Source organism: Bos mutus, chromosome 13 (assembly GCF_027580195.1).
Source record: "Bos mutus isolate GX-2022 chromosome 13, NWIPB_WYAK_1.1, whole genome shotgun sequence".
NCBI classification, from domain to species: domain Eukaryota; kingdom Metazoa; phylum Chordata; class Mammalia; order Artiodactyla; family Bovidae; genus Bos; species Bos mutus.
Genome location: NC_091629.1, coordinates 9,473,145 through 9,488,183, shown reverse-complemented (window position 1 = coordinate 9,488,183; position 15,039 = coordinate 9,473,145). Strand labels below are relative to the sequence as shown.

General features: G+C 37.5%; 1 protein-coding gene across 1 annotated transcript in view; it reads right to left on the bottom strand.

The window, feature by feature from the left end:
- The window catches only part of MALRD1 (MAM and LDL receptor class A domain containing 1), a 576,646-nt gene that overhangs the window by 228,591 nt on the left and 333,016 nt on the right, over positions 1-15,039 (bottom strand). The window contains exon 29 of the mRNA XM_070382053.1: positions 929-1,112. Within this exon, the coding sequence (XP_070238154.1) occupies positions 929-1,112 (184 nt within the window). The remainder of the gene's footprint in view (positions 1-928; positions 1,113-15,039) is intronic.

The window sequence follows — 15,039 nt, the reverse complement described above, 5'->3', positions numbered from 1 at the left end:
AGTCTCAGTGGCCTTTGCTGGAAACACAGCAGAGGGTGGGGGACTCAATAAAGGACTGACATCTAAGCAGAAGGCTTTTCATAAAGAAAGCAAATGCACTAACAGCACCAAAAACCAAAGTCATATTTTCAAAATGTCTCAGTGAAGTGATATTTTAATATGAAAGCAGCAACGGAATTAAGCAGCACTCAGGTTTAGCTCTTCAGTCTCAGGGGCTTGCCTCCAAGGGAACCAGCATAGGAAACCGCAGAAGGCGTATCTTTCATGGGCAGGACATACCACACTGTACTATTTCGTAAATCAGATGGAATAACTTCTCAGAAAGAAACTTTGAAGTTGTGAAACTGTACAAATATATTTATAATCATTTTTGACATTTTCTGGGTAGTTTCATAAAGAGAATCTAAGTAATTACGCTTCAGATTTAGAAGTGTGATAAAAGATAACATATTTTTCAAAGTATTGTTTACTGGCTAGAGTAGCCTTTTAGATGCCTTAAGTATAGCTCTCAGTTCAAGTTCTGCTTGAATTATGCATAGTTGTATATACTTCTTATATAGCCACTAACTTCCTGTTTTCTAACCCTTTCTACTGGTTCATTTAAAATTAATTACATAAATGTATGTGAATATTAGGCTTATGGTTTAAATTGTGTTGAAAAATAAATTCAAAGAAAAACACTTCTACATGTTAGAAAAAGACGATAACATAGAAGAAAGAGAGGAATTATCTTTATAATCAAAAGATGGAGAAACTGTTATCTCTTAATGTGGAACTGTAAATTCAACCACCATAAAATCATCTCTTTCAATTGATTTTTATGTACATACAAAACATGTAACTGCAGAACATTTTATAAACATGAAGCAAAGATAAATGGCTAGGTTTTATGTGTGCTTCCAAACAGCAGAGCCTTCCAGAAACTTACCAGTCATGCAGTTTTCAAATTCAATGTCATCAATTGCAGCTCCTCCTCCCAGATCCCGTGTACGGAGACCTTGAAATATGACTTCAAAATTCCTTAACTTTCCTAGAAGGATGACAGCCTTTTGCCAGCGATCACCAGAGTTCTGCTTATTTTCTTCCCATACTTTCGATAGTCCTTTCTCTGTCTAAAGATAAAGAAGCTTGCATTAGGCAAGTAATTTAACACAAAAGAAGGAAAAAACACCAATTATTTAGAACACAAGCATTTGACCAGTGAAAGCTGATTAAAAAGCTGATAATAGTCATGGTATACTTTACCCCATTGAAACAGAGGTCCATTAATCTACTAAAGTATTCCCAAAAGAAATACGAGCAAGACTTGTAAACTTGTTTGAATATTTTCAGAGACATCATTATTAGCAAGTGAATACTCACTTAATTCCACTTCTTCTTGCTTGCATGCAGAGTTCTCAATGGATAGTTGATGGAGTCTGAACAGTTTACTGAAGCCCTGGTTTTACTGCTCTAGGTACCCTCCCCACCAACCTTCTATGCCCATTCTTTAATCATTGATACTGTATTGGGTTGGCCAAAAAGTTCATTAGGGTTTTTCCGTAACGTCTTATGAAAAACCCAAATGAAATTTTTTGTCCAACCCAATAGCTTTCTTCACAAACCTGAAATAACTTAAGGAAAGAGAAAAGAGAGAAGAAAGGAGGAACAGGTGGGAGAAATCACAGATCCCTGATAGATATAAGATATTGTGAAGTGAATGGAAAGTGATTACTTCTAAGATGGTATTTCAAAAATTCTATTAGATGATTATATGATTTGGGCTATTTATAAAATTCTACTATGATTATTACATGAGGTAACAGTATTTTAGAGCAAATTCTTCAAATTGTAAAGGAAAAATTAATTTTCTAAGAAAACATTTAAATATCTCCTCTCAAGACAAATGTTTCCTTGACCAAGGGAATATAAACTACAAGGGACTAAAAATAACTGTACCCATGCACAGGTGGAGTAAATTATGAACAAGCTACACAAAGACTAAAACCCAACTGCCACTTCTGAGGTGCCAGGAGCAAAAGCAGGGACGGTTCATGATTCCTGCACAACAGTATCACCAAGGGCGTGGGCAGACCCCATGACATTCCTCAGCCCACTTAAGGGACCCAAGCAAGGGAAGCTGGTGCTTGTTTTTGCTCCCTGATGCTGTAGCACAAGTCCCAATGAAATCTTGGTTGAATTTCTTGTCTGCCCTCTTATCAATTTCTATTGATTAAAAAGTTCAAGAACCCAAATTAGTAATACTCTGAATGTCAAAGTTTGGTCTGCTTGCAGTACAATAGTCTAATAGATGAATAGTCCAAGTATAACATGACATGACATGACAAGACATCATGTGACATATTGCATAATCTTAACAGTAACAACAGCAAAAAAATGATGTTAACAGTAAACTAGAATGTAAGTCAGTTGATCACAAGGACAAGGCTTAACTATGTGTTGCTCTTTGCTATTCTGGGCATAGGCCTTATTGGGAATTAGAGGTTAACAAATCATAACAATGGATATATAGCAAAGAAAAACAGAAAATATATATAATTATGTTGATGTCACCAAAATTAATAGTTCAGGGTCTAATACTGTGTTTTTATGACAAATTCACAAGTAAACTTGGTCACTGAAACTTGTAATCAAAAAGGTGGAATAGAGGAGAATATTTAATGGAATGGCATCTAGAAAATCAAATAAGATGCTCCAACTGATTTATAGCATATAACTGAAATACATATTTTACAGATCTTTTAAAAAAAAATATGGACTGAACAAAAAAAAGAAATGCTTGAAGAGGAGATCCAAAGGAGTTACACATCTATAGTCTCACCCTTTTGGGAAACTAACATTAATAAATGAGGTGGCTGACACCTCATTCTGTTGAGGGAGGCACAGATCAATCAGTCAAACAGCTCTTCTGGGGAATTACAGAGAGAAAGTGGAACTCTGTATTAGTTACTCTAAAATTAACTTTGTAAAACAACCAACAGTACACAGATAGATCTTTCAACATCCTCCCCAAAATAACAAACAAATTTTTACACCCAGAAACTCCTGTAGTTTCTGCATTGAAGGGGATGAGAAATTCACACCTAATTAATGAAAATTCATATCTTTCTAATGATTAAGGAAGAGAAGCTTTTTCAAGGTTAGTCTCTGACTATCACCAATGTCTTAGCGATTTGGAATCAAAGGAATGATGAGTTAAATTAAAGATTAAAGTAGAAAGTGTTTGACACTTAACAGCATAACATGCATAGATAATGATATAAGTCTCTTTTAATTTGCAAACTTAATTCAAGCTCAGTGCTCAGTCATGTCCAACTCTTTTGGACCCCATGGACTGTAGACAGCCAGGCTCATCTGTCCATGAAACCAGGTAAGAATACTGGAGTGGGTTGCCATTTCCTCCTCCAGGGGAATCTTCCCAACCCTGGGATTGAACCACATCTTCTGTGTCTCCTGCACTGGCAGGCAGACTCTTTCCCACTGAGCCACCTGGGAATATATTGCTAATTTGTCCTGTTAGTTTCAGAAGTTTATAGAACCACTTCTATACTATGCCAATCACCAAAAAGGTTTTCCAACAAATGCCACCAAAGAAGGTTGTGTGATCACTTTAACCAATAAAATGCACATCATTTCTTTACTCTGACAGCAGGCCTTCTAATAAATGAGAATTAATATATTTGTTCTCATTTTATATGATAGGAGAAGAAAATGAGGGTTAATGGATTGACCTGATGATGGGTTACTGTAGTGTATTATTTTAATATATGTGCTCTCATTCAACTCTGGATATAACATATCAAATCATGTCCCCTTAATTATCAAAAGTAGCCATTCAAATGTGCAATGGAGATTTATTTATTGACTTATTCAGACAGTCTTCCATATATTCATCAAACATTTGATGCTCATACAGTTGCCATATATGACATTAGACACCAGGAATAAGAAGGTCAAAAGAGAGGGGGCGCCTACCCTACAATGGTAATCATTTAATAGAGGTGAGCCATACAAAAAATTATTAGTATAAAATTACTCTAGAAACATAAAACAGAACTTTTAAAACATTTAATATTCATAATTTAAAAATATATAAATGTATCAGATCAGATCAGTCGCTCAGTCGTGTCCGACTCTTTGCGATCCCATGAATCGCAGCACGCCAGGCCTCCCTGTCCATCACCAACTCCTGGAGTTCACTCAGACTCACGTCCATCGAGTCAGTAATGCCATCCAGCCATCTCATCCCCTGTTGTCCCCTTCTCCTCCTGCCCTCAATCCCTCCCAGCATCAGAGTCTTTTCCAAGGAGTCAACTCTTCACATGAGGTGGCCAAAGTACTGGAGTTTCAGCTTTAGCATCATTCCTTCCAAAGAAATCCCAGGGCTGATCTCCTTCAGAATGGACTGGTTGGATCTCCTTGCAGTCCAAGGGACTTGCAAGAGTCTTCTCCAACACCACAGTTCAAAAGCATCAATTCTTTGGCGCTCAGCCTTCTTCACAGTCCAACTCTCACATCCATACATGACCACAGGAAAAACCATAGCCTTGACTAGACGGACCTTTGTTGGCAAAGTAATGTCTCTGCTTTTGAATATGCTATCTAGGTTGGTCATAACTTTCCTTCCAAGGAGTAAGCATCTTTTAATTTCATGGCTGCAGTCAATATATATCTTCTATATAACTAAAAGTAACTAAAAATTATCAAGTCAAATTTGGAAAAGTCAGAAAAAATAAAAACTACAAAAATTGTTTGACCTTTATTCATTTTTAAGATAATAGAGCATAGATTCCAAATATTCCAGTTAAACTTTCTGTGTTTGGCATGTAATGAATTATTTCTGCTATTAATACTTTTTGAAACTTCAACAATTTTTAAACTTAAAATATGCTTAAATAAACATAATGCTTACAAAAGATTAAGCACATAAAGGATACCAGCACATTGAGCAAATAAAGGGTAAAAAAGATGCAATGTGATACAGGAATAATTCTGAACCAAAAACAACAACAAAAAAGTCATTTAATACATGTCTGGTCCTAATTACTGGCACTGCAGCCAAGTTTTGTCTTCTGACTCTAGACAAGACTAAAATATTGATTAATGATGCCATGTAGTATTAAAATCTTTCATAGCCATTATAAAATATTTTTATACTTTTTTTTTAATGGAAAGGAATAGCTACAATTTAGAATAATATCTTTTTTTTTTTTTTTGCATCTATGTTCATCAGTGATATTGGCCTGTAGTTTTCTTTTTTTGTGGGATCTGTGTCAGGTTTTGGTATTAGGGTGATGGTGGCCTCATAGAATGAGTTTGGAAGTTTACCTTCCTCTGCAATTTTCTGGAAGAGTTTGAACAGGATAGGTGTTAGCTCTTCTCTAAATTTTTGGTAGAATTCAGCTGTGAAGCCATCTGGACCTGGGCTTTTGTGTGCTGGAAGATTTTTGATTACAGTTTCAATTTCCGTGCTTGTGATGGGTCTGTTAAGGTTTTCTATTTGTTCCTGGTCGAGTTTTGGAAAGTTGTACTTTTCTAAGAATTTGTCCATTTCTTCCTCGTTGTCCATTTTATTGGCATCTGTATCTAGCAGATAAATATTGGGCTGGCCAAAAAGTTCGTTCAGATTTTTCTGTGTAAGCACTAATGAAAAAACCCAAATGAACTTTTTGGCCAACCCAATATATATAATTCTCTAAATCATCTAAATAGTAAGTCTTAAAAAATTAAATATTAGAAATTTATATTTTTTACCATTCTAAACATTTTCAAATGTTTAAAATTTATATATAGTTTAATCCTATTTTGAATTTTCAAAAATAGGATGATAGCAAGCATAGACTATTTTAAAAGTGCAAAAAACCTCTTCCACAGAAATATCTTGCAAATGGCTGTTATACTGGGAGTAAAATCTCTAACCAGTGGCTCTTATATTTACAAGAGGATTTCTGTCCTAACAACATGATTTTCAAGTTTAGATTAATATATTCACTGAACAGTCATGTGTGGTTTTAGACATATATTCACTGAAAACATTTTAAACAATATGTCCTCATGTTTTGTAGAATAATGTTTCTTTAAATTCAAAACATTTATTTCTTGATAACTTTCTTTAAAGTTTTAGGCAACTAGCATGGGACTCGGGCAAAGTAGGCAGTTTAATGCAAAGTATCGAGATGAATAAAGCTGAAGTTATATAATTTTTATAATCACTTTTTATTTTCTTTTTATCATTCTGATCTTTCTGTTTCCTGGGAAACAGGATTCCAGAATCACAACTTCATTTACACTGTACAAGAGAGAAAGTTTAGTTTCTCTTTCAGTCATATGCACACACAAATCTGATATATACATACATATGTATGTATATGTATATACACACACATGTATATTTTTTTACCCCCAAAATAAGCAACTGTCTTTTTCTCTTCAAATGTCACCTTGGAGAAGCATTCATAGGACCTTCAGGGTGGGTTTCATTCTCACTCACATTGCATCACCCTGCTTTAATGTTTATAGCACTCTCACTTCTCATTTTCCAATATTATCTTACATTTTAATTATTTCAGTAATTCACTGTCTGTCTTTCCCACAATTTAAAGTCCACGAAGACAAGAGCTTTCTCTATCTTGTTAACCTCTAGATCTCCCAAGCCTAAGACAGAGTTTGGCATAGTGTAGGCACTAAAAAAAGCTTCTTTTTAATCAGTGAAGACATATTTAATTCAAAATGGTGAATTAAGACGTTGCATTAAATTGTTAGTACAGGCTGAAAATAGGTTCAGTGTCTCTTTATAAAAATTCTACTGGATTTCAGATTCTCTGAAAAGGTAAAAACTGAAGTACCATTTCATGCCAGTCAGAACGGCTGCTATCCAAAAGTCTACAAGCAATAAATGCTGGAGAAAGTATGGAGAAAAGAGAACCCTCTTACACTGTTGGTGGGAATGCAAACTAGTACAGCCACTATGGAGAAGAGTGTGGAGATTCCTTAAAAAAACTGGAAATAGAACTGCCATACAACGCAGCAATCCCACTGCTGGGCATACACACCGAGGAAACCAGAATTGAAAGAGACACGTGTACCCCAATGTTCATCGCAGCACTGTTTATAATAGCCAGGACATGGAAGCAACCTAGCTGTCCATCAGCAGATGAATGGATAAGAAAGCTGTGGTACATATACACAATGGAGTATTATTCAACCATTAAAAAGATTACATTTGAATCAGTTCTAATGAGGTGGATGAAACTGAAGCCTATTATACAGAGTGAAGTAAGCCAGAAAGAAAAACACCAATACAGTATACTAATATATATATATATATATGGAATTTAGAAAGATGGCAATGATAACCCTGTATGCAAGACAGCAAAAGAGACACAGATGTATAGAACAATCTTTTGGACTCTGTGTGAGAGGGCGAGGGTGGGATGATTTGGGAGAATGGCATTGAAACTTGTATATGATCATACGTGAAATGAATCGCCAGTCCCGGTTCGATGCATGATACAGGATGCTCGGGGCTGGTGCACTGGGATGACCCAGAGGGATGGTATGGGGAGGGAGATGGGAGGGGGGTTCAGGATGGGGAACACGTGTATACCTGTGGTGGATTCATGCCGATGTATGGCAAAACCAATACAATATTGTAAAGTAAAGCAACCTAGATGTCCATCAGCAGATGAATGGATAAGAAAGCTGTGGTACATATACACAATGGAGTATTACTCAGCCATTAAAAAGAATACATTTGAATCAGTTCTAATGAGGTGGATGAAACTGGAGCCTATTATACAGAGTGAAGTAAGCCAGAAGGAAAAACACCAATACAGTATACTAACGCATATATATGGAATTTAGAAAGATGGTAACAATAACCCTGTGTACGAGACAACAAAAGAGACACTGATGTATAGAACAGTCTTATGGACTCTGTGGGAGAGGGAGAGGGTGGGAAGATTTGGGAGAATGGCAATGAAACATGTAAAATATCATGTAGGAAACGAGTTGCCAGTCCAGGTTCAATGCACAATGCTGGATGCTTGGGGCTGGTGCACTGGGACGACCCAGAGGGATGGTATGGGGAGGGAGGAGGGGAGGAGGGTTCGGGATGGGGAACACATGTATACCTGTATGGATTCATTTTGATATTTGGCAAAACTAATACAATTATGTAAAGTTTAAAAATAAAATAAAATTAGAAAAAAAAATAAAGTAATTAGCCTCCAATTAAAATAAATAAATTTATATTGAAAAAATAAATTGCAGAGCTTGTCATAATAAACATTTAAAAATTGACTAACAGATAAATTCTCTCAACAGTGAGTCACTACACTCATAGAGATAATTTCCTGAGACTTACTATAGTTATTTTAACTCTTAGGTGATACAAAATGGAGAAAGAATTATTTATAACAAGGACTAGGCTATAGAGCTGATTATTCTTACAAAGTTACATTCAGAATGATTCTTGCAAGGTCCTTACTCACTTAAAAGAAAGGGCTGCCTAACCCAATTAAAATTCCCAATCTATGATACTGAAGGTGATATCCTCCTTAGTGGTTGATGGCTTGTTTCTACCGTCTTTCACACTACATTTGGTTCCTAAAGGAGAAAAACGTTCATACGGGTGAACATAGAAGAACAATGGGGAAAAAAATAAAAATGAGGAGTCTTTAGGAAGCATCTGACAGGAAGAATAATAAGAGGAGGCAGCAGGTCCGAGGCAGAATGTCAGTCATGAATGATTGTATCTGTCCCTTGGCACACTGCTGTTCACCAGGGTTGATAACCACTCGATGCGAACAAAAGAACAGCATTTTATGACAAAATCATTGGACATAACTCAGCTCCCTGTCTTCCTCCAGGGGTGGGAAATAATGAGAGAGAAAATAAAACAAATATGTGTGTGTGAAACAGCATATGTGTACAAAGGAATGACAAACTTCAAGCTAAGATTCTTGCACAAATTTTTCTTCCAAAGGAGACACAGGTATACAATGTTTATAAGACATGAATAATGGTCTACTTTCCTTCAGGAAAGTATTAAAAGAGTAAAATTCTCAATCTAAAATTCTCTGAAGACCAATCCTAATAGCAGGCCCAAAATTATAGGTACAAAGGTATTATTACCTAGAGAAGTATATATTATGTGTGTATAAAGAGTGAGAAAATTTTCTGACTTTAATAAATGATTGAATTCACCAAAATAGTATTGCTGTTTGTATTCAACAAACAAGTCAAATATATCCACACTTTTACACTCAAAATATATTACTAAAATAAAAAGTGCAATTCAAAAATAATTATAAACCTAAAATCTGAGTATAAAGATGAAAAAAGAACACTAGGATGAGAATTAAGTCAATAACAAAAGAATAAGTCTAGTCATTAAATCACTTGGGATAGGAATTAAGTAGGAAAAACAATGGTTTATTAAAGACTAGAATCCCAATATGATAAAATGAAATTATGAGTTTTCTACTTACTTAACTCATATGTTGAGTATTATGTCTAGGTCAGACATTCTTCTAATTGCTGATAAAATGTTATAATGATAAGAAACACAACCTAATATTCAGCTTGTTTTACATAATCTCAAAGCAGGTATGTGCTCACTACATTGCAATATTCCCTACTGCAAGTAATGAAGGAAATGAACATCTATGATTCAAATGAGTGCTAAATTTGAATTTAAATCAATTATTATTAGGTTCTTGTATATGCTGTTAATTGAGACGGGTGTCAAGAAGAAAAATAAGCAGCTGTTATTATTTAGTTCAGTTCAGTTGCTCAGCAGTGTCCGACTCTTTGTGACCCCATGAACCGCAGCACGCCAGGCCTCCCTGTCCATCACCAACTCCCATGTCCAAACCCATGTCCATTGACTCAGTGATACCATCCAACCATCTCATCCTCTATCACCCCCTTCTCCTCCTGCCCTCAATCTTTCCCAGCATCAGGGTCTTTTCCAATGAATCAGCTCTTTGCATCCAGTGGCCAAAGTATTGGAGTTTCAGCTTCAAGATCAGTCCTTCCAATGAACACCCAGGACTGATCTCCTTTAGGATAGACTGGTTGGATCTCCTTGTAGTCCAAGGGACTCTCAAGAGTCTTCTCCAGCACCACAGTTCCAAAGCATCAATTCTTCGGTGCTCAGCTTTCTTCACAGTCCAACTCTCACATCCATTCATGACCACTGGAAAAACCATAGCCTTGACTACATGGACCTTTGTTGGCAAAGGTCTCTGCTTTTTAATATGCTACCTAGGTTGGTCATAACTTTCCTTCCAAGGAGTAAGCGTCTTTTAATTTCCTGGCTGCAATCACCATCTGCAGTGATTTTGGAGCCCCCCAAAATAAAATCAGCCACTATTTCCACTGTTTCCCCATCTATTTGCCATGAAGTGATGGGACCAGATGCCATGATCTTCGTTTTCTGAATGTTGAGCTTTAAGCCAACTTTTTCACTCTCCTCTTCCACTTTCATCAAGAGGCTCTTTAGTTCTTCTTCACTTTCTGCCATAAGGGTGGTGTCATCTGCATATCTGAGGTTATTGATATTTCTCCTGGCAATCTTGATTCTAGCTTGTGCTTCCTCCAGCCCAGTGTTTCTCATGATGTACTCTGCATATAAGTTAAATAAGTGTGGATCACAATAAACTGTGGAAAATTTTAAAAGACATGGGAATACCAGACCACCTGACCTGCCTCCTGAGAAATCTGTATGCAGGTCAAGAAGCAACAGTTAGAACTGGACATGGAACAACAGACTGGTTCCAAATAGGGAAAGGAGTATGTCTAGGCTATATATTGTTACTATTTAAAGGACTCACAAATAAATAGAAACAAAAACACCATGTAACGATTTAGCTTGAGTGTGAGCAAATTCCATTATATTACAGAAAAATAATACAGTACTTGAGTGGAGTTGCAGTAAAATTAAGGATCTATGTGAAATTAGGAAGGTGTCGTAAAGAGTGTAATATTTGTATTGGGCTTTGAAACTGCACAGAATACCACCAAGGGCATAAAGTATATGAGGACATTCCAAGTAAAGAAAATCACATGTGCAGGCAATAGGCTATGAAAGTATTGAAATATTTTGGGAACCTTGAATAGTCTGATGTGATTAGAATATCAAAAGTATAATAAAGACTGAGGATGTACAACTCAGATATAGAGATCAAGACCATACATTGGAAAGTATCTTTAATTTCATTGTGAAGGTTTAATCCAATCCTATAGCCAATATAAAGCCACCTACAATTTTTAAATAAGGGAGTAACCTGATCAGATCTGCTTTAGAAAGATCTGTTCTTTAGTAGAAAGAGCTATAGATAGTGGGAAGGGTGGATTCATGGCAACTAATCCTGGAGCTTTAGAGGAAAGAAATTCTAGAGCTTTAGAGGAAAGAAAGAGATGCGATATGCAAGTGGGTGGAGACAGGACATGTATCATCAAAAAGTGTGACATGCAGAGAGCAAAGCCTGAGGCATCTAGGAGTAGACATTACTGTGGAATGAATGGGAGGCTTAAGGGACTTCACTGAAAAATCTAGTTGAAACTAGAATTCAAATTCCTAATGGAACTGATCAATATAAGTATTAATACATGGTTTCCTCAGTAGTCCAAAACCAATAACTAGAATTAGAGCAAATTCACATAAAGAAATGCTTTTTGGAGTTGTTGCCAAGCTGGGAGTTCACAGAGAAGGAAAAAGAGGATGTAGGCAAACATATGCTTGTGTTTTATAAAGAAAGAATACCTTTGATGAAATTAACAAAAAGTGTAGCCTACAGTGAGAATCAGGTGAAACTTCTAGAGACTATTCATCCATTCCCCTCCTAATCACCAGTATTAATTTCCCAAAGACTCTCTCCCTACCCCAAGAAGACATGAAGATCGTAATAGAAAGTGATCTTAGGTCAAACTGTTCTTTATTCTGCCCACAAGATGGGGACATTGACCTAGAACAGTTGACACTGAGCAGGGCTTCTGGACAGGTGATGAGAAAGAGGTCAAGTCTTTATAGCTCCTAGTGTTAAAGGTAGGCAGGTGGTGCAGTGGTAAAAAACCTGCCTGTGAATGCAGGAGACCAAAGAGAAGTGGGTTTGATTCCTGGGTTGGGAAGATCCCCTGGAGGAGAAAATGGCAACCCACTCCAGTATTCTTGCCTGGCAAATCCCATGGACAGAGGAGCCTGCCAGGCTACAGTCCATGGGGTCACAAAAGAGTTGGACATGACTTAGTGACTAAAACAACAAACAGGGAGGAGCCAAGATGGCGGAGGAGTAGGATGGGGAGAATGCTTTCTCCCCCACAAATTCATCAAAAGAGCATTTAAACGTCCAGTAAATTCCACAAAACAACTTCTGAATGCCGGCAGAGGACATCAGGCACCCAGAAAAGCAACCCAACTCTTCGAAAGGAGGTACGAAAAAATATAAAAGACAAAAAAAAAAAAAAGAGACAAAAGAGGGAGGGACGGAGTTCTGTCCTGGGAAGGGAGTCTTAAAAAGAGAGAAGTTTCCAAATACCAGGAAACCTTCTCACTGCTGAATCTGTGCCGAGCTTTGGAAGCACAGAGGGCAACATAACAGGGAGAAAAAATAAACAATTAAAACTCGCAGATTGCGAGCCCTACGGTAACTCCCCCAGCGGAGAAGCAGCGCAGACGCCTGCACACGCCATTAGCAAGCGGGGGCTGGGCAGGGAGGCGCGGCACGGGCTGCATCACTCAGAGTAAGAATCTGGCCTGAATACCCTGAGCACTATCTGAGCGAAATAATTTGGGCTAGCAAACCAGACTGTGGGATATCTACCACGCGAAAAGCCAGCCCCAACCTAAGACACCGCCAGGCCCGCTCACGGAACAAAGGACTGAACAGAGATAGCCGGCTGCAGACCTTCCCCCTCCGGTAACAGGCAGCCAGAGCCGGAAGGGGGCAATCGCAGCCCCAGAGAGACATTATCTATAAAACTGTAAGCAGGCTTCTTTGCTAACTAAAACTTCTTGGGGGTCTGGACGGTCAACATCTGCCTGAGAAGGTGCGCTGGTTTTACACCCAGATAACTGAGTGGCGGGGAGGCGATAAGTCGCAGCATTGGCGTTCCCCAAACACCTCATCACCTGAGCTGCTCGGACCTGGGAAGAGCACAAAATGCAGGCCCAACTGAGTCTGCGCCTCTGAGGACTACCCGAGTGCCTGAACCTGAGCGGCTTGGACCTGGGAGGTACATGCAGCCCAGGGCCGGCCTCGGATTGTTCTCGGCGGAACAACCTAGAGCCCGATCAGTGTGGGCAGGGAGGCTACACGCGCCGTGAGTAGGGGCAGACCCAGTGTGGCTGAGGCACTGCGAGCGCACGCCAGTGTTATTTGTTTGCAGCATCCCTCCCTCCCTCCCCACAGCGCGACTGAACAAGTGGCCTAAAAAAAAAAAAAAAAAGTTTCCCCCACCGTCCCCTTTGTGTCAGGGCGGAAGCCAGACACTGAAGAGACCAGCAAACAGAAGAAGTTATAACAGAGGGAAACGCCTTGGAAGCTACAGGCAATAGATTAAAACCCGTGGTTACTATGGACTACATAGGAAGGGGCCTATAGATCTTCAGAAATATAAGTCGGACTAAGGAACTAGCCAAAAATGAACTGAACCCACCATACAACAAAACCAGAGAAAGTCCTAGATATATTTTTTTACTATTTTTACCATCATTCTTTCTTTTTTTTTTTTAATTAAAAAAATTTTTTAAGTCCTCTATTGTTCCTTTAATTTTCACTTTTATAACCTATTACTTTGCAAAAAAAAAAAAAAAAAAGACCCTATTTTTTTTCTTCTTCAGCAAACTTCATATATATATATTTTTTAATTTTTTTTGTTTTTTTTTTTTTTTCTTCTTCTTTTCTTTAACATTGTATTTTTGAAATTCCAAACTCTACTCTAGTTTTTTAATTTAATTTTAGCTTTTTGGTATATGTTATCAATTTTGTACCTACAGTTTTTTTATAATTTCTGTGACTTTTTTTTTTTTCTGTTTCATTCTCTTCTTCTTTTATATAACATTGTATATCTGAAATTCCAAACTCTACTCTAGATTTTTAATTTATGCTTTTGGTATTTGATATCAAATTTGTACCTGTATTTTCTTTATAATTTTTGCGACATTGTTTTTGTTTGTTTGTTTTCTCTCTTTATGTTTCTTCTTTTTTTTAACATTGTAATTTTGAAATTCCAAACTCTACTCTAGATTTTTAATTTTTGCTTTTTTGGTATTAGTTATCAATTTTGTACCTGTATTTTCTTTATAATTTTCACGACCTTGTTTGTTTTTCTTTGTTCGTTTTTTCTCTTTCTTTTCCTTCTTCTTTTCTTTAACATCGTATTTTTGAAATTCCAAACTCTACTCTAGATTTTTAATTTTTGCTTTTATGTATTTGTTACCCATTTTGTACCTTTAAGAACCCAATGTTCAGGACCCATTTTTCACTACGGAGCGAGATTACTGGCTTGACTGCTCTCTCTCCCTTTGGACTCTCCTTTTTCTCCACCAGGTCGTCTGTGTCTCCTCCCTAACCCCTCTCTACTCTACCCAACTCTGTGAGTTTATGTGTGTTCCAGATGGTGGAGAACACTTAGGGAACTGATTATTGGCTGGATCTCTCCCTCCTTTTCATTCCCCCCTTTTATCCCTCTGGCCACCTCTGTCTCCTTCCTCCTTCTCTTCTCTGTATAACTCCGTGAACATCTCTGAGTGGTCCAGTTGTGGAGTGCACATAAGGAAGTGACTACTGGCTACCCCACTCTCTCCACTATTGATTCCACCTCATCTCAATTGGGTCACCTGTAACTCCCTCCTCCCTCTTCTCTTCTCCATGTAACGCTGTGAACCTCTCTGAGTGACCCTCACAGTAGAGAAACTTTTCATCTTTAACGTAGATGTTTTATCAATGGTGCTGTATAGAAGGAGAAGTTTTGAAACTACTGTAAAAATAAGACCGATAACTGGAAGCAGGAGGCTTAAGTCCAAACCCTGAC